Raw genomic sequence first — 23,932 nt, 5'->3', positions numbered from 1 at the left:
ATTATCAAAAAGATCGCTTTCTCGACAGGCGTTTCCCGTAAACACTTTCATAGACGCAATAGAAGCCGTGGTTGGGCACGCGTGCTAGAGCGTGGATCTAAAAGGAGTTCCGCCTCTTGACATTTTTGCCCTTACAAGGAGACAAGCTATGTAGCTCGAGATCCCCCATTTGCGCGTTTCTCTACAACCTTCCAATTTTGTGCACATATTCTGTTGTTTGGTCTTTTACATGTTATTGAGGAGACATGTACGAACAATTCAACGAAAAAGGGCGTTTAAGAAATATTTTTTTGCATTACTGAAAAAAATTCGGGAAGAGAAACTAGTTGAAGTAGATCCTCAACTGGATGGTTTTTAGAATTTTATTGATGAATGTAAGGGTCTAAAAATAAAAATCCGTTTTCTCCACGTGTTGGACAGTTAAAACAACAGACCACCCTCCCTCCAATATCACCAATACAAAAATTGCGCTAATAGCTTTGCGCGCGAATCAGTCATCGTGATTTTGGGAGAGGAGAGACATTCCTTTTTTGTTCATTTCAAGTTTATGGCTGTTACCTAATGATCATTTTTACATGAAATTAGAATCAACTGTCAAACTGTACAAACGATACCTTCCTTTCAAACAGGTTTTGATTCAGAATTGTTTGAGATAGACTTATCTCCAAGCGAAAATGTCTGGCGCATTGCAATTAACCTTAAAAGTTGCCTTGAATTATTTGGTACTTCACATTTCAGTGACAAAATGGTACGCGAAATCCGCTGTGATACGCATCTGCCAAACATACAATGCTGTGTACACGTGATGGCTACACAATGGCTACTCAGTCCCAGTACTTTATCAACCCGTCCCAGCCACACGTGACCACTTTGGATGTTTCGTGAGGATGCCACAGGCAGCTAATGCACACTGCGTCATGCGCCTTGAACTTGCTACAAAGGAAAAAAAAACAGAGAAGAAATAAGAGAGAGAGAGAGAGGGGGGGGGGGGGGGGGGTAAAATAAACCATTGGTCCTGGCCGTATCACATCATCTTGCCTGGGAACGCGTCAGCCCAGAAGCTAAGGAAGAGGTTCTGGGAACGAGGCTGGTATCACCTAACTCCAATATTTAATAATGTTTAATATTAATTCTACCTGTACAGTTTTGTCGATTTCCAATCCCAAATGCAAAGTTTCCCATCTGCATCACCAGAAATAAGGTAACTATAACAACGAAGCAACGCAAAAACAGCACGGTCAGAAGTCAAGAGATAATGCAGCCAGCTGAAGGGACTGTAAGTGAGAAATGACGCATAGGGGTAAACAGAATGGTAAATAAAAACTCCTTTACAGTACCTTCCATCTGGGGAGAAACTCAACTGACAAGCATAGCCTGCCACCTGTGGAAAAAAAATACATAAGTGGTTAACGAAAAAGCAAGGCAACGTCTTCTTAACCTCTGGTTCCCTCCCTGCTTAGTGTTAGTTATATGAATTAAAACTGTCTTACCATGTGACCTTTGAACGTTTTCTTTCTGTTCTGACGGAAGCGGTTAAGCACACCAAATATCATAATTTGGTTGTCCATGGACTGACACGCCATCCACTTGTCTGATGAAAGAAAATATAGAGGCAACAGAGTTCCAAGGACTAAGGTAGAGTACCACGGATAACACAAAAACGTACATGCAACAGCACAACAGAAATTAATCCAAAAACGAAAGAGTTGGTAAAATACAACCGTACTATTTACTGTAAGAAACTCATTACATCCTGAAGAATAAAACAGGCCTGGATCTTCCGTTACTTGTCTACTGATTTAAGGACGGTGCCTACTAATTAATTAAAGATATTTTTGCCCCGGTGTGTGATTATGCAGGAAATGTAGATCTTAACAAGTGTTATTGAAATCCAAAAAGAAAATTGGGGGTTACAACGCGGCATTTTTCAAAGATAATCCATGAATAATATTTGTAAAAAGCTCTAAAATACAAAGCAATGTATGGCGTTCTTTCTCAAATTGAAGCTTTAATTGTCTCTCAAAAATGCATGTGGTTACCCCCAATTTTCTTTTTGGATACCACGAGTACTTACTAAGATCTACTTTCTCCGGATAGTTTTAAACCACGCAAAAATATCCCTGTATTAGTACGCATCGGCGATATGAAATCCGAGCATCTAGAGATGCGTAGAACGTATGTGCAATAACAATAGTAGGCACCGTCCTTAATGACTTTCTCGAGCTAGAAAAAACAAGACAACAGCCCTCCGCAAGCAGGTTGTTTTACCGTTTGGGTGAAGAGCAACTGCAGGCATGGAGTGCATGCTAGGTTCTGCAATGTACTTGAAATCTACAGGAATGTCCCTGAAATTAAAAAAAAATCATAGTTATGATTTTTCAAAATATCAAGAACTGGATTGACCCATAGCCATTGAAAAAACCAACCAGCTTTCCGTAACCGCACCCCACCCCCTTGAAAATAAAGGACAAGGAACAATAACAGCAAAGCAAGAAAAATAAATAGTGTAAGAGTGTAACGGTAACTATTTCTTAACACATGGAGTCGTAAATATGATCAGTCGGAAAACTCGGCCCACTTAAAACCTTATCTTTCACATCACAAAGATTACTACCCTGCGAGCAGGCTCTCTCTCTGCGGTGGGATTAGTACCCCCAACCCCAGTCCCTCGGAGGGCCTGCTCGCAGGCTAAAAGATTACAAGCTGAAGTGCTGTTCCGTGGCATAGTGTCTTTCCACTTTTTTTTGTCTTACCATTCCCACACTCGGATGCTTTTATCATCTGATGTGGTTACAAATCTTCTGTTTTGGTCCACAAATGTTATTGTATTTACTGCTCCAAGATGCCTGAAATGGCACAGAATGATTTCAAGTTAACAAAAGTGGTAACTAAATCTGTCTTAGTGAGCGTTCACAAAAACTTGTGGAGGGAGGGGGGGGGGGGGCTGATGGGGCTTATGAGAAATTGGAGGGTTCCCCAAAAAACATTAAAGGTAAAAAAGGGGGTGTTTGAAAAATACGAAAAGTCTCAAGGGGGGTACCAGGCGCGGATCCAGGATTTTGAAATGGGGGGTGAATTTTTGTAATAATGTAATAGAACCAAACCCTTTTTTGAAGCGCAGCTTTAAGTATAGTGGTGCAATGCTCTGGAATAATCTTCCCTATGAGGCAAAGACCGTGAAATCGCTTTCTGATTTCAAACGCAAACTTGCGTCCTCGCGCTTCATGCTTTCTATTGGATCGCACTGATTCTATGTAATATACTTCTATTTTAAATATATATATATATATATATATATATATATATATACTTTATTGTAACGTGTTTACCTACGCCCCACCTGGAAACCAGCTTTTGTTGTGTGTGGCTAGCGTAGAGAAATAAAGTTGTATTGTATTGTATTGTATTGTATTTGAGGTCTGTGCAAGAAGGGGGGCTCAGAAAAAGGGGGGGGGGGGGTGAAAATTTCACCCACTTCACCTCGCCTGGATCCGCGCCTGGGTACTTTAAATAATCAAAACAAAAATTGTTATCAGCCAATGTAAACACAAGGAAGGGAAAGGAAAGGAAAGGAAAGGAAAGGAACTTTGTTGTGTCTAGTCGTTCTAGCACTGGAGCACTAATTGGGGACACTGTAAAGCTGAAATAACAATTAACACAAATCAAGTCAAATGTTGGATTTGGAGGAGAGGGAAAAGCCGGAGTACCCGGGAAAAAACCTCTCGGTGCAGTGAAGAGAACCAACAAAGTCAACCCATATAGGACGCCGAATCTGGGAATCGAACTCGGGCCACAACGGTGGGAAGCGAGTGCTCTCACCACTGTGCCATCCGTGAAACCCAAATGGTGTCGGTGTTGAGTTTTCCCTCCACACAAATTAACAAAATATAATCAAGATTGTAACAGGACTCCCTTGTACGTGGTCTTGTTTCCTTTTCCTTTGTCATAATTTTGCTCTATCTAGTACATATTTGAATGGACGACACTTTTAGGGTTAGTTAGCTTCCAGTAAGATTTCATTTAGCAATGGGTTTTGTTGTGTGTAATACTTTAGAGTCTGGACCTTCATACTGCTGTGTGATATTTTTTCCTTCTAAGAAAATAGTTCGTCTTGATGATATATTTTTAGTTTCTTGGTGTTGATTTTCTCTGCAGTTATGTGAATGTGACCTTTTGGTCTCACGTTTTTGCATCAATTTAATTCTAGTCTCAACCGATAGGCTTGTCGGTGGTAGAAGCAAGTGATTCTGCTTTTAAAGCTTTGACCCAGGCCCGGGATCTTTTTGTTCTTCAACGCCTATTAGGTTGTGCCATGTATCAGTGATAGGTGGTTTTCTAAAGGCTTTGTTTGCCTTGCCTTTTTTCTGCCTTTCTTAGCAGATCGTTTTGCTAAGCAGCGGAATAACAAGTGTAGTTGATACAACTTTTTGAAATTGTACCAAGGTGTAGCCCGAGGTATCTCTTCAGCGGAGTGGATTATATTTATAACTATGCTTTCAAACCCAAGTCTAAGTGCAGCGTAATCAGGGAGGAAAATTCTCTCAAGAAGCAGTCAAGTCCGCTGCATCTTTGGGTCTCTCCCTGTACAGTAAGTATTACTTTATAAACTTCTTGGAGTTTATATTCCAGGTGACCTTACATGGAATACTCAAATTGAGTACATTGTGAAAAAAAGCTAACAAACGTTTGAATTCCACAAGCGGTGCGTGGTTGCCCAAATAGTTTCTGAGGGTATTTAACGTGCCTGCGTGTAGCTAGATTCAGTGCAGGGCACTTCGCATTCTCTCTTACGACACAGATGCCCTATTTCTGTCTGGACTGCCAAACTAGAATACGGGGGACGCTCATATTTATGGTAAACGTATTAGTAATGTGAAGTGCTGCCACACAGGGGATCTCAATGATACTATTCAATTCCCTGTTGTCCATGGATATGGCTATAATCTCCACTCTGGAGCCAGCGTATCTGAAAAACCACGGAAGAAAATAGATAGCTTCTGCAACTTTGTAGCCATAAAGGACACAGAGTATGAACTGGGGAGAGTAGGGAAAAGGAGTCCTTTTCTACCCAGTCCCCTTCCATTTCAGCGCTGGCCCTGCCTCTCACTTTCCCTTCCCTTTCAGCGCTTTTTGGATGTACGTAAGTTAGATATTGCTATATACTGTTGCTTCCGCTGACCCCACTTTAATTCAGTCTCCTTGCAAAGATGTAAAATAAATTATTATTATTATTATTATTATTATTATTATTATTATTATTATTACTATTACTATTACTATTTTTGGAAAACATGCTGTTTAAATCTACCTGTCGTATTCTTGAACTATTTCATTCGCTCTTGTGTCCCACTATAAACAAAAGCAAAAACAACTATTGGAAAAAGTCGCCAACAAACCATGTTACACTGCAAGGAGGTTAGGAATGAATGGCTATCTGTTTTAGACCCGGCCTTCAACACTGCCAGACACACATGACGGACGTCAAATTAAAGGTTAAACCACCACTCTTACCGTTAAAATTTTCTTGTCAGATGTTCCACAAACGAATAAGTGTTGTTTGTCCTGCAAATAATGAGGAGTTGGTACATTGTAACTGCAACCATTGTATTTGGCCAATGTATTGTTCGATTTTTTTGTTCCGTTTCTTTCAGTTTATCTGTCTCCTCAACCACGTGATAGATCGAATTCCTCTGAATTTTAATTGGTATAAAAAGAACAACTCATCTTACCAGTGGGGCTCATTTGATTCTTAGGGTTCACGCACCTACTTAATTATTATCTCAGAAGAAACATACCAGAAGGAAAAATAAATGTTTCAAAACAGAATGCTGATTTTCCAAAGTTGTTTTCGGAACCTTCTTTTTCAAGTTGGTGTTCAATGGGGATTTTTTTAGGAAAAATCACGAAACCAAAAACATTTCTCATAATTACTGTACATCACAAAAAAGACCAGAACTGATTACCTCATCAGGATTGAACTTGACACAATAAGGAATCTTGCGGTTGGTAAAACGACCGATGCATTCCCCTAAAAGGTTAAGATATCTATGTTTATCAAGAGATATTTCAGATTTAAATTCAGAGGCTAAAAAAGAAATATAGTGTTATACAGTATATTTGGATAATACTGTACATGTAATACCTGTTTCCGTATCCCAAAGTTTAACGTATCTGTCATACGCAGCACTAAGGAACTGTGTTCCTGGGTTGTTAAAAGAGATGTCACGAACGGCTTTGCTGTGACCTGAAGCAAAACCAAGGTTAGGTTTTAGGTTTGAAATCAAAATCACAAAGAGAGTTACAAGCAATGTCCGACAAGGAGAAAAAATCATAGAATTAATGCCAAAGAGATTATTATGTTCTGAGTTGGTTATTGTAAACTATACGAATACGAATACCTATACGAATACCTCAAAATTTCCCAAACTTCACTTGCTTTCCTCGACATTCAACTTTCAGTCAACGGCTACGATTTATCTACAAGCGTACACTACAAACCTACAGTTTCCCATAACTACCTGCTGCATTCGTCCTCTCATCCACAATACGCAAAAAATGCCATCGCATTCTCTCAATTTCTTAGACTAAGGCACCTCTATGTGACGAGTCCGACTTAAACAGCAAATGCGAGGAAATGTCCCAGTTTTTCAAAAAACGTGGCTACCCTGACTCCGCTGTCACCACAGGCAAACATTGTGCCCAAGACCGCACTACAACGTCACAGAACGAAGAAACCAACAGAATTCCATTCACCCTCACCTACCAACCACAAAACCTTGAAGTCAAAAATGTCATTGTCAAAAACTTCAAAATTATCCGCAATGATCCCGAAACTAAACATATATTTCCTCTACCACAACCTATTTCATTCAAACGCGACAAAAACATAGGCAAGTTTCTAGTTAGGAGCGCATTTAAGTCTGACAACCAACCGGGAGTTTTCAAATGTACACGAACACGATGCAAAACTTGTCCTTTTATTTCTAACATGGTTAAGATCTCAGAACCGAATCGATGCGTTAAAATCACTGACCACTTTACATTTATCTCCGCAAATGTCATCTATTGCATAACCTGCACACTATGTAAGAAGCCCTACATAGGCGAAACAGGGAGAAGATTGGCGGACCGCTTTCGCGAGCACCTACGAGATGTAGAAAAAAACGACATAGATAGACCCATGAAAACCAGTTGCGCGCCATTTTAATCTTCCACTCCCACCACAACATGACAATTTGAGGCCTACACTGTATCCTTACACCACGTGAACACAGAAAGCCGCAAAAATCGGAATCAATGAACGCCTCTCATTCCATTAATTTATTCTACCATATTTCCACCAATGGCTAAGCTCCTTCACACCCTCATAAAAATCAACAACACCCACAATTCCTCTATTCGCTCTAACGAAGGGCTAACGCTCAAAACGCCAGCTTTCCATTCACGGTGGTAATTCGAAGGGTAATCAAGATACTTAAGATCAATTAAGATAATTAGATCAATAATTACTATGTTCTGAGTTGGTCATTGTTAAGTATAATACAGTAGTTATTTATGGATATGCTGGAAGCAACTTACCCATAAATGTCCTCAAGCACCGCCTTTTGCCATAAACTTCCCAGAGCTGAAGCAACAGCAAGAAGACTATTTAGATTGGAAGTAAAGTACTCTAAGAGTGCACTGATTAGAGTGTAATGTGAAGTGCTAGTGTTATACCCCATATGAACCATGTGAGCGTTAGCCCTACTAATGGAAATGGTCCCACACAAGGACAGAGAAAAACTCTGACCAGGGTGGGAATTGAACCCACGACCTTTGGGTTAGATCACCGCTGCTTTACCGACTAAGCTACAAGGTCAGACGGGAGCAGGCCGTGGGAACATATGGGGTATAACACTAGCACTTCACATTACACTCTAATCAGTTAAGTCTGTTAAATATAAAGTGCTACACGGCCAACGTTTGTAAAAACGTAACCCTTCATTGTACTTGGACATGTTCATTGCTGTGACTTTAAGATCTTCAGTTCCCACGGCCTGCTCCGGTCTTTCCTTGTGTGGGCCCATTTCCATTAGTAGGGCTAACGCTCACATGGTTCATATGGGGTATAATACTAGCACCTCACATTACACTCTAATCACTTAAGTCTTTTGAAATATAGGATAACAAAGATATGTTAAAAATAGCATTTTAGCAGGTGTTTGGCAATTTTAATGGTGAATCTCCGTAAATACGAAGGATTTCTATCTTCTATTCCACGTATTCCTATTCCGGAATACAGTCAATCGAAAGAACCGTAAGAGTTTGTAAGATTACGAAAGAGCTTTGGTACCTTAATCTTACAATCCATGCTGCAGGATAACAACAGATGAGCAGACCTGGGAAAGAATCTAATGCAAGAGACTCCTTTGGTATGTCCAGTCCTAGGAAACCAATGATAATGATAATTACATGTATTATCATTATAAAAACAGCACCAAGACTGGCTGACCTGATGCCAAAGAAAAGAACATGGACACTCACAACATTTCAGTCCTACTAAGCAATAGTAACTGACTGAGTGGAGTATAATTCAGCACGTAATCGTAACTATTACAAATTTCTCGAATCTGATTGGTTCTGTGCGCACCTATTTGTCGCATAATTGGCGCGCGATCCTGTGCGTGCGCAATTACAGGGATCCAGTTTAAACAACTCCAAATTGGATACCTGTAATTGGACACCACCGCCATTCGCGCGTCAATCACATGCACTTGTATGTGGTCTTTCTTGCTGTCAGACAATTTCACTCGTCAACTCAGGGCATCCTAGGGCGCCTGAGGGGTCAATGGGTTGATATCAGGAAAAACCTTTATCCCCTCCATTAACCCTCTTCACCCCCCCCCCCCAAGAATCACACTCATAGATTTTAACGCCAGACGATTTTACTCGTCAATGGGGGCCTCTTCAGGGATGAATGGGTTAACAACATCTACATCTACATGTAATTTTTCATTAATTCAATTTCCATTTTGATTCTGTTAATTTTTCTCAGAAGTAACAACATCACTTAAACCCTTTCATCCCTGAAGAGACCCCATTGATCTGGCATCAGACAGAGTAAAATCTATGAGTGGCACTTTTAGGAGGGAGAGGGTTATAGGGGACAGAGTTTTTGAGTGGATCTACATGTACGTGAAGACATCACCCCATCAGCAGCTGAAATTACCCATGTTACACTAATTTCAATTGTCTTTTTGTTACAAAAGAAAAAAATTAGTTTTAGGAAAGTACAGTACAGTGCTCTTCCGACTGTGTGAATTGTTGTGGCAAAAACTGCAAAATAGAGAGGTGTAAACCAATAAACTTGAAGTTTAGATAAGTACACTCATTCACTCATCAATATCAAAATTATTATTTTTGGTGATCTCTTACCAGACACAGTGATCAAAAGAAACTATCATGCTAGAAGCCAAAAAAGTTGTTACAGCCACTTATTTTTATTAAGGAATTTGAATAGTGCTCCCAAAAGAAGCTTATTGAAAATGAAATTTCAATAATAAATGGCGGGATAAACTGTTTGCCAAAATGAAAACTTAGTCAATTGGACTAAATGGAGTGTTGGTGAAATTATTTTCTTTCTTTTTGCCATTTTTGTTTTGTTCATTTCTGAACAATTCAAACCTAATATATTAAGAACAAAATTAATATTTTAAGTGCCCCTGTGATCAACAAAACCACTTCCTTTTTTCCTTCAGATTTTGAAAGTGTGTTTGCTTAACACCTGACTGCCAAAATTTTGAGCTTTGATTTTTATCCAAAGGCCGTTTAGTTTGAGTGTAAGTTTTGGATTTCACGGTTCGCCATTACTCACGTTCAAAACTGACCGATTGGACCTCAGACGGTTGGATCCAGGGAAAAGTGACGTCAGAGGCTCACTAGCTTAAAATGTCAGCGTGTGAACGCAGCTTATTATATTTGCAAAGCGCGAGTTTAAAAGTCTGAAAGCCCAAAATCCCCGTGCTGCATATTAATTCTGCGGCATACACACATATTGCATTCTTAAACTAGTGAGCCTTTGACGTCATTTTCTCCTCGATCCAGCTCTCTCAAGAACATAATGTTAGTAATGGCGGACCATTAAATAGGAAAATTACAGTTAAAATAAAGAGGTGTCTTTTTGAAATCAAGGCTTAAAATGTGGGTCACTTAGTGTTTTGTTAACATAGTTTTGAAATCCAAAGAAAAATATGAATTGATTTTTTGGTCAGAGGGGCACTTTAAAAAATTCATGTCTTACCAAGTGTGAATATGTTTCTTGGGTAAGAAACATCTTTCTGGTGGTTCATCTGTATCCAGTTTGGTGTCAATATCATGTGGAATGTGGAGATATGATCTGCCTTGATAATCCACTGAATCTTGCACTAAAACAAGAGCAGCACCAAATTAAATATTACGGAGAATAATGATTTTAAAAGAAATTATTTCAATAATGCCTGAAAACGCTTGTACTTTCAAACAACAAGAACCAGTAAGCAGAGCAGTAATCACAAGAAGATCAGCTGTGATGATTGTATGCATTTGAAGAGTAGGTTTTTATTTAATTAATCAAGTCCTTTCACGGAATCACATGAGGCCAACAAACTGACCTGCTCCCAACTGAGTCGCTTCATAGCTCAAATTTGATAAAGCATTAAAACACTAACATTCATTATAGCAGAGGTCATGGTTTTGAATCCCATTGGAGCCACCTGAATTTTCAGGTGTCTAAAAGAGACAATATTGTTGCTTAAATTGTCCACGAGGATCACTTCACTCTTTTGAAAATCAGCTGTCTGCCTCTGTCTTTAATTATCCTTAGGTTATCTGCATTCCTCCTCACCATGTAAAGTGGTCTTTTCTTCAACACTCTTTTCTTCTTTCTTGCTCCTCTTCTGCTTAGTCATTTCAAACTCTTCCAGTTTGGCTGCTTGTTCCTTCGTGAAAAATAAATAAAGGATGATAGTCATAATCATAATCATAATCATAATCATAATCAAAATCATAATAATAATAATAATAATAATAATAATAATAATTGTGGTTAAATGCAATTTAACCTAGTTAAAAACAAAGAGATACTGGTTTCCCACGCAACAATGGAGCGGTTGCTTAGCAGTCAGCAGTTCATTTGTACGTGAACAGGCTCACGTAGGTCATGCGGCCTCAGTGTAGCAGCCATTTGAAGCTACATTGGGAGAGTGTTGTGTGGCCTTCCTTTTTTAGCGGTTGTTCTCAGCGTTAGAATTTTCTTACTTTTTCTGCTTGTCTTTCCCATGACAAATCATGTCTCGAGCGACGAGCAACAGCCTTTCCACCAACATGTGGCCCGTGACATCTTCGCCTATTTCTTCTTTGACCACAACACTGTCAACAACTACTTCGTCGAGCGCCTCGCCAAGTACATCCTCCGCCGCTATGTGTCTCAGCTGGGATACGCTGGCCCAGGCCATGTCTAAAGCCCTATCGGGTTGTTTACCTGGAATTGTGCTAGCGATTCAGGCTCAGTCTCAAAGTGCAGCGTCTAGCACAAGTCACACAGCAAGCCTGCCCTTATCAGTTTACACAGGGGGAACGCCGGTCTTGGTCACCCACCCCCACCAGAAAAAAAAAAACGTCAGCGGCCCCGACCCCGACCCCTTGCTCTCTTCGTTTGATCCTGTAGTTTTAGTGGCTTGGTTTCTTGTTTCAGTTCATACCAATGTTGCAGCAACTACCCTGGAATTAAACTGGTCTGAACGCTGTGGAGGTTTGGCGAGAAAATTGAAAAAGGTTTGTCCGCATAACCTCAAAAATTTGGTCATTTCACATCTTTGTTAGGACGAGAAAGGCAAAGAAATATACGAGTGAAAACGAACAAGCAGGCGCGTACAGCGACCAAGAAAAACGAACTCAGTTTGGTTCCAAACCCGAAGTCAACGAATCGTGGAGTTGTGGCTGTTACAATCCAGTTAGAGTTCCGGTTGTGGGCACTCAACTCCCAGTTGGCCCTTTTCATGTTTTTTTTCACACATCCCTATGGTAGAGGGTCATTGTACAGTCATTCGTTTACTGACGATTTGGGTTCCATTACTGCAGTCAGCAGTTTCTACATGCCCAGCAGTTGTTCCTCAGACCCTCTGCCCAGCCACTCGTCTTCCCACGTTTTTCTGGGTGACACGGTCATACTCCAGTTATTTCCAAAGGGCATACCTCCTCTACCTCAGCTGTCTTGGTTGAAGTTCTTCTGAGCCTCATCATCTGTCTGGGACTCCTCATACAATCCAATCTCTCTTGCCTGCTGGAGTTAGCCCACCCCAGGGCTTAGGCCCTTCCTTTGCAGGGCAGTTCTCTCCTTTTCACCCTCCATCAGTGATCACCCCCATCAACACAGGCAAGTTGGAGTCGGAGTTACTGGACATCCCAACCACTCAGTGGCAGATTATGTCCTTACAGGTCTCCTCTATGGCTTTTGTTTGGGCTTCAACCCATCTGCAGCTCAGAGCAAGTCTTCAGCCTTAGTCAAGCCTGAGGTGATTGACAAATATTTTCTGGCCGAGATGGATAAAGGCAGAATTGGTGGCCCTTTTCCCAACCCACCTCTTACCAACCTCCATAATAGTCACTTTGGCGTGATTCCCAAGAAACATCAGATGGGAAAATGGCGTGTAACACTCAAATTTTCCAGTCCACCAGGGGGCAGTGTCAATGACAGTGTTCAAAGGGAGCCTTTTTCTGTACAGTATATGTCAGTGGATGACGTCATCGATGGGATAATGGACTTTGGACGTGGAGCCTTGATGGCAAAATTTGACATTGAGAATGTGCCTGTCCACCCTGAGGACCATTTTCTTCTCAGAATGCGTTGGAAAGATCATTTCTTCGTTGAATTGACCTTGCCCTTTGGTCTGTGATCGGCTCCTTTCATATTTACGACCATCGGCTATTTACTTGAATGGATCCTCACACTACCATGTTGGTTTCATCAAGCATTACTTTAGACGACTTTCACACTGTGGGCCCTCCCAACTCACTCCAATGTGGCATCAATCTGGTGACCTGCATCCACCAGTTTTTCAGACTTTTACAGGCTGGAGAATTTACTGTGAACTCCCCTTTTGACGCCTCCATTCACCTCTCCCTTCAGGACCTGCAATTCGATTCTACACCCAACCCCACCTGTCTATATGTGTGCATCAAGTGTTCAAAAACGGACCCTGTCCCTCAAGGATGCTTCATCTATTTTGGCCATGGCCGTTCATCTATCTGTCCCATCACTTCCCTGATGGCATACCTCCAGCTACGGGTCCTCTCTTTGCTCACCAAGAATGATGGTCAAACCTTGTCATGGGTACAGATGACTCATTTCCTGCAGTCAACCTTATCTACAGCTTGGATACCTGGCTCCTTCTCCGGCCACAGCTTTCGAAACCAGAGATCACCTAATTAAGTCTATGGGTCGTTGGTCCAGCAACGGTTACCAACTGTATGTCACGACTCCACTACAGTCCACTCTTGGAGTGGCGCGTAGGTTACTATAATTGGTACATATAATTATGGTCTTTCTGCTATACCTGGCGAGTGCCTCAGGATCTGGCAGCGATTCCCCCAGGGTTAGGGTTAGGGTTTAGGGAATCATTTTTAGGCCTTGATTTAGGATGATTCCCTTAGGCTCTGGGCTGTCGTTAGTCAGCCCACAGGTCCCTTCAGCATGGTGTGGGGGCTCATGGCTGGGTTGCGGGGATTGCTAGCCATGGGAGCGCTTTCCTGTCAAGGGACTGGCTGATCACAGTGGGGGCCCCTGGACATCCAGGCACCCACCTTCCACTCAGCTTGATGAAGTTGTTAATAATTATAATAACAAAAACAACAATATTACAATAACAATAATTATCATTAGTATAAATACACAGGTGATTATACAAAAGCGCGCGCTCTCATTGGCTCGCTATCTCGGATTATCAGCCGATCATCACCTCGACGGACAAAATGGCTGCCAGTAGTCGTTTTGCCACTGTAAGTGAAGATGATTTCGCATTGAAATGTTTTTTTTTTCTCTTTTTTTGAAATAATCACCTGTGTACTTATACTAAAACAATTATTCGCCTCAGGCTCAGTGATTATCGGTGAATATTCACCTCGACTTCGTCTCGGTGAATATTCACCGATAATCACTTCGCCTTCGGCAAATAATTGTTAAATAACGAACATAATGATAATAGCCTAGCTTTACACATGTAGTTGAGGAACATGTCAGCAGATTAAGAAGAACCCACAGCAAGGCCTAAAACAAGACATGTTAACAGTGTGAAATGGACAATGTTTAGAACAGCAACTGCTAGCCTGCAAAACAGCGAATGGTGACTGCTACACTGCAAGGCAAAGGAACTTGTATCTTTGCAAAATCCACCGAGAAATGAGAACAGTAGGAAGAAGGGATACATGCAGTTATGAAAGAACTTTGGGACAAGAGTGGATATTCAGAATCAAACCTTACAAGTCAAAATCTTTGGGATCAAAAATGGGATCAAAAATGGGAATCTTAAAATCCTTTTACAGTTCAGTGCAAGCAAAGAGAACCTGGTGTTTTCTTCCCAGGCAAGAGCCAGACAAAGTACAAGTACTGTACAGTGTACATAATTATTATTGACATTGTCATACCTGTGGACAGTAGGGTGAAAGAAAAGGAGGGCAAGAAAATATGAACTACAGGTGTACACAAAAATGAAATAAGATGCATGTGGAAAATGAATGCTTCAATTATTGTACTTGAAGTTATGGGTACTCTGGGTGCTGTTTCAGATGGATTTCGAGGTCACATAGGTCGACTGGGAGTGGAAATTGTTCAAAAAACAGCTAGTACAAGTTTTGCCTCTTTAGAAAGTGGGGAATGGTTCATGCAAACTTTAGTGTCTTGTTCACACCTACCTGCATGGAAAAGTACATGTAACAGGGCATGTTATACCAATAACACATGTGAATGTGTGAATATGCAATAATCATTATAATTATTATTCGTGTTACAATGACCTGAGCTTATAAACTAGTAACACAACCCTGCTGTAATTTGCAAATCTAAACAATGAAAAGCAATATCTACACTGTAGGAACCAGTTTTCAGCTCAGACAGTGTTTGGCAATCTCACCTCTGATGGTTTGGCAACTTTTGACTCATCAACAAAGGTTGCCCATGGACCTGGCAAACAACAATAGTACTATTAATAATTTATCTGTCTTGCTGAGATTAAAAATAACCAGCATCAAAAATCTCTGTTTTGCCAAAACCATTGCATGCCTTCATTAAAATTTATCAGCACTCAAACTGAGAATATATAAGATTTCAGAAGAGCTTTAGAGAGTAATCTGCATTCAACACAAGGTTACACCATTGGTGATGTACATATCTGTCAGAATTAATCTTGTCCTTGATTTGATGAAAGTGGAAGAAAAGGCAAAATTGTTTAAGAAAGTTCTGCCCTAGAACCAGTTTTAATAATTTTGACAAATTAATACAAACAAACAAACAACAATTGTTATTGGAACAAAGAGAAACCAATACTGCATCACATCATAAACTGATCAGATTTTTTACCTTTATATCCTTCAATATCTCCTGGATCTCCTGGCTTTTCTCTTTTCCTTTTGTCGCCAACACGTGCTGCTGCTACTTCAAATATTGTTACACCTGAAAATCATAATGTACACTTATACATTAAGGGAGGTACACTTATACATTAAGGGAGGTACACTTATACATTAAGGTCAGGACCAAGCATGTACATGTACAATGCAATTTTAGTAGGGGATAAGATTTTATTAGTTGCTCTAACAATGTAATATTTTAAAAGTAATGACGGTCTTTTGAAACTTAAAGTACTTTGCCCTAAAAGGGCTATTTACCAACTCAAATTCTGAGCAGTCACAATTGAGAGAAATGAACAAAATAAAACAAGTTTTAAAAATAAAATTAATAAAAAGCCCTACCCTTCTTCTCCTCTGCTTTTGTCACATCACCAACATATCTGTATCACAACAAACACAACGCAATGATTCTACACTGAATCTACAATTTCATAATGCAGCATCTTGGACTGGAAAAAAAGGACTGCTTTTACATTATTGCCTGAGTGGTAGTTAATCCCAATAATTTATGCCCTTATTGGGACTTGTTTGTTTCTATTAAAAGCCAAATGGCAACATCACTGACCTGTCCCCACTGGTTCCTGCACCTCCAGTCGCACTGGGATCCAATGCATATCCTGTTGAAATTAAAGGGGCTAGGTCACGCTATTTTAGGTAATTTTGTTTAATTTTGTTAATTATGAACTCTAAACATCAAATTGGCAGAGTAAGAGTCTTTCATTTGCAAAATCACAGCCATATAACAACTGAGAATGATTTTCCAGCCATGTAAATGACATTTTGATATAGACTGAAATAAAATTTGAAAAAAGGTGGGTAGACATTTTTCCAAATTTACCCAAATTCAATCCATTTCAATCCTCTCCAGTTTTGTCCATCCATGTCCCTTCTTGGCTTCCCTGTGTTTTGTTAGTGTTCTTCTATAGTTTTGAACAGTTATTTTGATATTTTAGTTAATTCTATGACCATTCGATCAGTGCTGAAATTGCCTAAAATTGCGTGACCTAGCCCCTTTAAGTACCGGTAATAACAAAAATCATCAATAATTATCTAGGTTAGAATATTGCTGTGCTATAATCTCCCAAGAATTGACAACATTGGCTGCATCATTTCTGAGTAATAGACCTCATTCAAAAATGGCAAATCACCCAGTTGAGACCTGAGCAGGCATCAAAGATAATGAACTCTAAAATCACTCTAAAAGTGGACTCTGGTGCAAGCTACCAGCTAACTCACACTAATTCAACTTTACAATGTAAATGTATAAAAATAATAATTATTATTGTTGATTCCATGCTCCAAGAGATCTGTAACTTATTCCAAGCTTTCCTTTGAGAGATTAACGAGCACCTACATGTACAGTTCAAAATAGCCAGATAATAGGTTGAAAAAGGAACTTCCATGAAGCACGGTGTATTGATGATAAACTGTGTATGACAAGGAAGAGGAGACTAGAGATCACCCCTCCATGACGGGGCTTCAGCACAGGGCTGAAAGGGTGCAGTTAATAGTTTATTAAAGAGGACTAACTAGGTTACAAACAGCTGATAGGGCAAGCACTAAAATAACCAGAAAGAAAAACAGGGAAGGGAGGGATTAAATTGCCGTAAAAAACAAAAGACTTGAGCTTTCTGAAAAAGTCAATCCGAGAAGGCCCACATGGTGAAATTGAATGAAATAGGGTTATCATGTGATGGGAAGCCACAGCAGTCCCCCCTAGGCTCCACCTGGTCTTTGCTTATTGGCATTAAAGACCCATTGCCACTGCACACAGTGCATGACGGATGGCATAACTCGCAAACTCAACAAAAACTTTGGATTAAAAAAGAAACTGCACACAACATGTAACAAATATGCACGGCAGTGCGTACATAAAGATTTTTACCATAATGGTTATTGGACAAAGGCACATGCCATGTTATCATAAACCATCTCTTGGATGATGCCTCCTAAACCTTGCTTTTGTAAATTTGACTCAGGTCTCAACCATGGGACTGTCATTTACACACTGTACAATGTCATGTATTAATAAGGCATAACTATGCTCATAAATTAAAGTACAGTACTGTAAATAGCATTGCACTACCCTGGGTGCCAGAGGAATTTACATGTATGTCCTAGAGAATGCTACATGTAAGTGAAACAAAATTTTTAGTTTCTAAAGAAACTGTGGTGCTGCGTCGGTGGGAGATTGAAACAGAAATTTATTTTATCAAAAATAAATTTTATCAGAAATTTATTTTATCAGACCAGACTCTGCTGTCACCACAGGCAAACATCGTGCCCAAGAAATCGATCGAAATACCGCACTACAATCACCACAAAACGAAGAAACCAACAGAATTCCATTCACCCTCACCTACCATCCACAAAATCTTCCAGTCAAAAATGTAATTAATTCTCACAAACTTCAAAATTCTCCGCAATGACCCCGAAACTAAACACGTCTTTTCTCTACCACCAATTATTTCATTCAAACACGACAAAAACATATGTAACTTTCTAGTTAGGAGCGCTTTCAAGTCAGACAACCAACCAGGAACTTTCAAATGTACACGCACACAATGCAAAACTTGTTCCTTTATTTCTAACATGGTTAAGATCTCTGGACCTAATTGATCTGCTAAAATCACTGACCACTTTACATGCATCTCCGCAAACGTCATCTACTGCATAACCTGCACACTATGCAAAAAGATCTACAAAGGCGAAACAGGGAGAAGATTGGCGGACTGCTTTCGCGAACACCTACGAGATGTAGAAAAAAACGACACTGATGCCTCAAAACCAGTTGCATGCCATTTTAATCTTCCTAATCACTCCCACCACAACATGACTATTAATTTTGCGGCCTATCTTTGCACCACGGAAACACAGAAAGCCGTAAAAATCTCGAACAAAAATTTATTTTCCAACTGGGCACACTCTATCGGTGGACCTGGAATCAATGAACGCCTCTCATTCCATTAATCTATTCACAAATTCACGTCACCCTATTTCTACCAATAGCAAAGCTCCTCCGCACACATATAAACCTACAACAACCACATTTCCTCTATTCGCTCCGACGAAGGGCTAACGCTCGAAACGTCAGCTTTCCAAATCTTTCACGGTGGTTATTCGACCTTTATCAACTCATTTGATAAAATAAATTTCTACATGTATGTGAGTCAAGGGCAACATTTAATTAAGGACCAAAAAAAAGATACATGAGCCTAGAGCTCAAGTGGAAAATCAGTTCAAGAACTGAACTACAGTAGTTCACTAAATGTACATTGAACATTTGATGTCATAAGAGAGTTTCTGATTGGATAAAAAGAAAATAAAAGTCTTGAAGGATTGCTGCAACAGCAGACCCAAAGGCACTTCAAGAGGAAGCTTTTGCCTTAGTTCATTATGCAACACTTTTCAACAGGACAAGGAGGCCTATTACTTTTTAAAAGCTCGTTCCAATGGTCTGTGCTGCTTCAATGCCTCCACATTTTAGATGTACATTGTAAAGTACTTGTAATGGCTTTGGCAATCCAAAAAGAGCAGTTTTAAATGTGGCTAAATGTAATTTAGGATAAATTAAAATCAAGCCAATGCTGGTCAGCATTGATCGCGGATCATGCATGCCTATTTGACATACATGTTTTTCGCCAAGCGTCATATGATGCGTACTCCCTGTGTGAGGTTGTGCAGTTCTTTCATACTCTGAATTGTGCTTTGTGTGGCAGTTTTCCCCTTCTTTCCCTCCCTCTGGTTGACTTGGTGAGTAATGAAGTTGGTACCAGTAAGTATCTCCACTGACTTTGTCAGTGTGACGGTGCATGGTGGTGGTTGCTGCTCTCTGGGTTACCATGGATACCTGCATGCCCTGCTCGTGGCTCCTATTTTGCTTGGCACCATCACCCGCTTTCGTAGGTACCTTCCCCAAGCTCATCTTTTGGCAATGAGTTTACATGAGGTTTCTCTCTCAAATCTGCTTATTAATTCCCATATGAGAGAGATTTAATGCAACCAAAAACTGAGTGCTGGCGACTAGATTTTCAGGACTGGTTGCCAGCTGGCGAATCACATTTTGTCTGATAACCCAGGGTAAACAGTAGCCAGCTTTTTTGTTTGAATCCTTATACATGTATGATGAAATCGTTCAGAACTGGTAGCTAGAACACGACTCACCTTTCGTGCCCCTCTAAAAATAATACTGTATAAATACTACAAGAAAATTGGTTTCTCACATAGTTAATTAATAGTGCACAAAATGTACTTTGATACTTCGGTCACCGCGTTTACTAGGCGCCATATTGTTTCACCAGCTTCATGGGATCGTGGGTGCACTTAAACACCATATGCTTCTTGCCGGTTACTTATGTGAATTTTTGCTCCCGGAAGACAAAGATTAGGCAAATTAAATCCATCGTCAGTTGTGAGTGCTGAAAATGTACATTAGATTTAGCCAATTTACTGAAGGACCTCCTCGGAACTAGCTTGATATTGATAATATATTGATAATGAACCTGGATATCACATAATGAGTTTGAAACTTGCATAAGCAACCTGTACCCTTAATGTAAAGTGAGTTGGAGAACTTATCTCCTCTGTTAGAAAGCGAACACCTGCAAAACTGACTGCACAAGGTGATTAATAAATGGAGATAAATATCGGTAGAAAAGTATGTTAAGAAACCAAGTTCCTCTGTTTTATTTTATCCCAGTCACAGACTGTTACAAGCATTGTGGTTGTGTGGGGGCCTAGGCCGAGCAATTGTAGTATTGCGTTTACTCCCGATAAAGGTAAGATGCTTGCCATGCAAGCTGTAGGAGAATAAAGAACTACGTTTTAAGAACGGTGCCTACTATTGTTATTGCGCATATGTTCTGCGCATTTCGAGACACTCAAATTTCCTATCGGTGATGCTTACTAATACAGGGATATTTTTGTGCGGTTTAAAACTATCCGGAGACAGTAGATCTTAGTAAGTACTCTTGGTATCCAAAAATAAAATTGGTGGTAACCATGCATTTTTCAGAGATAATTAAGCTCCAATTTGAGAAAGAATGCCATACATGTACATTGCTTTGTATTTTAAAGCTTTTTACAAATATTATTCATGAATTATCTTTGAAAAATGCGTTGTAACCCCCAATTTTCTTTTTGGATTTCAATAACACTTGTTAAGATCTACAGTTCCTGCATAATCACACATCGGGGCAAAAATATCTTTAATTAGTAGGCACCGTCCTTAAAGCGGTGAAAAGCAAGGATAAAGGATCCATGTTTGCCTTGCTATGGAAAACACAGATTGTGCCTCGCTCCATTTCAAATAACCTTAAAGTACACCATCACCAAACTATTAAAAGACAAAGCCGAAAACAATGGTGGCTTTAGAGGTCTTTCTTGTGCTGTTTTTTGTTTTTTTTTGCTATTTAATAATTTTGACTTTCCTTGCATGTAAAGTAACATTTAAATCCTGTTATGATGTAAGTCATATATTAAATAACTTGGCGATCAAAATTTATGATCTGGCGACCAAATTTTTCCCATTAGTCGCCAGCTGGCACCTGAGCAAAAAAGTTAATTTCAAGCTCTGAGTGTTCTCTTGGACTTTGGAAAAAATTCCTCTGGCTCCCAGGGTAGTATTGCACTCGCTCTTCCAGGAACTTTTAACCACCTAGTCAAATTAATAAAAGTACTCCAGCGAGGATTATTTATTTTAATACGCTCACCATAACTAGTAAAAGTCCTTCTTTGGGTTTCAAATGTAAAATCACTCACATGTGCTGGCTCAACATAGCCTATAACAAAAAATAAAGTTCTCATTTTTTCCAAGGGGAAGACCTGTGCAGTGATCGGTCAAGCACTCACAGGAGTTTACTAAGACACCAAAAGACTGGTCACTGCCTTTATTATCATCATCAAAATCCTTACTTTAATTCTGTATTTAATTATTATGTATAAATATTCATGTAAGTGACCCAAAAGAAGTATGTGGGTTAATGATACCCACCACTGTCAGGGTTTTTCTCTCCTGTTGTGTGGGCCTGTTTCAGTTTCTAAGACATGCTCAGAAAGATTCAATGGGTTGATTGCCAGTCTATGTACATGTACTTTGTAAGCTCTCATACTTGCAGTGTAATTCTGTTGATACACAATTGAAGTGCCATGTGGCCAATCTTTTATGAAATCCAGAAACAAAGCTGTCTGTTTCTCTCGAACAAACGTGACTGCATCTTTAACTTTCCATTTTAGATGAAATTAAAAACAAATTTCATGTACATAAACAGTATAAATTACCAATGCTGTATGTCAAAAGGGTATTTTAATTTTTAAAATGTTGCAAAAACCTAATCTAACACTTAACACACAAACAAAAATCAATACCTGCAAGGGTGTTCTTGGGTGCAGTCTGCTGTCTTGTTTTAAATGGGTTTGATGGTCCAACCTGAAGATCGTAGCGATGAAGTTACTTTTTATCAAAGTGGCATTTGTACAGTTTGGAAGCTGGGGGTTATCTTCTTTTTATAACAAAACATAATTATTGCTTTTTCATGGATTTCTCTCCCTCAAAATCTCAACAGTAGGCATCAAAATAAAAAAGAAGCAAAGAAGTCACAATTAAGCAATAGAAGACTTTTCCCTTGTTTACACATGAGGAGGAGTTAAGAGAATTTGAGACAGTTATGCAAACCCGAGACGCAGTCTAGGGTTTGCATAACTGTCTAGAAAAAAACACAGAAAAAAGGCCTCTATTGCTTTTATAAAATAATTCTCAAAAATAACTAGACAAATGAAGGAAAACGCTGGTTTTTTAACTTCTTGATTGAAACAGATGTTCTTGATACATGCTCATATTTCCTACCAGCCAATCAAAACACATGTCTGACAACACATCACCAATCACAATTCCTGTGATGTCACAGCTATGTTTGTCATTTTCTTAGACAAAAGACGCTACAAATTGATGTACAACAGTGAATACTCTGCCCTCATTTACACGAAACTCTGCATGTAAAGTTTTAAACGCACTTTAAAGAATTTGCGTGTAATTATTTACACTCACTTTCGTGTATTTTTTTACTCTAACGTAACGCATGCGTAATTAGCGTGAAAATTGCAAGCAATATGGCAGACTTAAGCATATGATACGTGCGTGCAATGCTGCTATTCCTGCGGCCAGTACTGTAAACACAGCTGTAGACCAACAAGAGTGCTTGTACTATCCTAATTGTTTTATAATAACAATTATTAATATTAGCCTTTCTGAAATGCATTAATGACTAAGAAAACAGTAAATTTTCCAAAATTTCATCACTGACGCGTAAGATCAGTAGCAAACAAAGCAAAACTAAAACATCAACAACACTTTCAAAATATTACACTACCAAGCTGAATAATTCTTTATTTAAATTTCTTGACTCGATTTCGAAGGCAAAGGCCTTTGAACTATAATTATATAAACCTGTGGGGTAAACATCTCCTCATATCGTGGATTGTAGTTGACTTCTTTTGCTGAAGGATCCACTTGTCTTATAACGCCAATATCCTCCTAATAAGAGAGAGGCAGGATAAAAGCTCATCGACAGTCCCTATTTGGACAATATTCACCAAGATAATCAACTTTAACATACAAGTTATTCCACTTGGAGATAATTTTGATAATACGGCAATAAGGAACCAAAGTAGACGTTGCGAAATTCGACTGAAACATGGGCAGACGAGCACCATAAATAACTTAACTTACCTTTGCTGTGACCTCCGGAGCACTTTTAAGCTGAATATTTGATTGCAGTTGAGAAATTGAGACTTCAGTATTTAAATGAGCAATATGATCTGGCGTTATAGTTTCTTCTTCAAGGCTTTCATTCTCCTCAGAATCGCTATCGCCGCCGTAAGCAGTCAGTGCATGAATTGCCGCCATCTTGTTTGCAAGTTGGCCAGGCTACCAAGTCGCAAGTCCGCAAAGATCGACACGCTACATTAGCTGTGGTCACACTACGCACTTTTGCCCTAGGTAAACTTGACTTGTTGACAGTTTTACCTAGGGAAACTTAAATTTAGAAGTGTGACCGATTTTTCCCCAGGTAAATTACCTAGGGAAATTTTTTTCCATCGAAGCTTGAATATGTCAAGAGAACAATAGAATTTCCCGTGACAGTTACCCCACATGTTTTGAAGGGGTAAACTGAAACCCCGAGGTAGTTAGCCAATAGATGCTCGTCGGCAAACGCGCTGATGATAGATTTTATTTAATCGTGTCACGTTTTACTTGAAACACATCGAAATGCAATTTCTTTGTCGCTTTTGTCGC

General features: G+C 39.6%; 1 protein-coding gene across 1 annotated transcript; it reads right to left on the bottom strand.

Annotated features, from left to right (window-relative positions):
* Nucleotides 1-348: 348 nt before the first annotated feature.
* Nucleotides 349-23,573, bottom strand: LOC137996568 (pre-mRNA-processing factor 17-like). The gene is made up of 22 exons (XM_068842022.1): nucleotides 23,366-23,573; nucleotides 23,084-23,170; nucleotides 22,006-22,066; nucleotides 21,351-21,419; nucleotides 16,205-16,256; nucleotides 15,982-16,019; nucleotides 15,590-15,682; nucleotides 15,144-15,193; nucleotides 10,862-10,955; nucleotides 10,280-10,403; nucleotides 8,333-8,423; nucleotides 7,579-7,624; nucleotides 6,143-6,244; nucleotides 5,964-6,028; nucleotides 5,512-5,562; nucleotides 5,309-5,349; nucleotides 2,754-2,846; nucleotides 2,269-2,345; nucleotides 1,491-1,591; nucleotides 1,338-1,381; nucleotides 1,137-1,205; nucleotides 349-933 (listed from the first exon to the last, which is right to left on the bottom strand). The coding sequence occupies exons 1-22, from the start codon at nucleotides 23,540-23,542 to the stop codon at nucleotides 825-827; spliced, it is 1,734 nt and encodes a 577-aa protein (XP_068698123.1). The 5' UTR covers nucleotides 23,543-23,573; the 3' UTR covers nucleotides 349-824.
* Between the last annotated feature and the right edge of the window lie 359 nt (nucleotides 23,574-23,932).

The sequence above is a fragment of the Montipora foliosa genome, chromosome 3, assembly GCF_036669935.1.
Source record: "Montipora foliosa isolate CH-2021 chromosome 3, ASM3666993v2, whole genome shotgun sequence".
In the NCBI taxonomy this organism is placed as follows: Eukaryota; Metazoa; Cnidaria; class Anthozoa; order Scleractinia; family Acroporidae; genus Montipora; species Montipora foliosa.
Note: the sequence above shows the minus strand (reverse complement) of the source record. Positions and strands in the feature narration are given on the sequence as shown.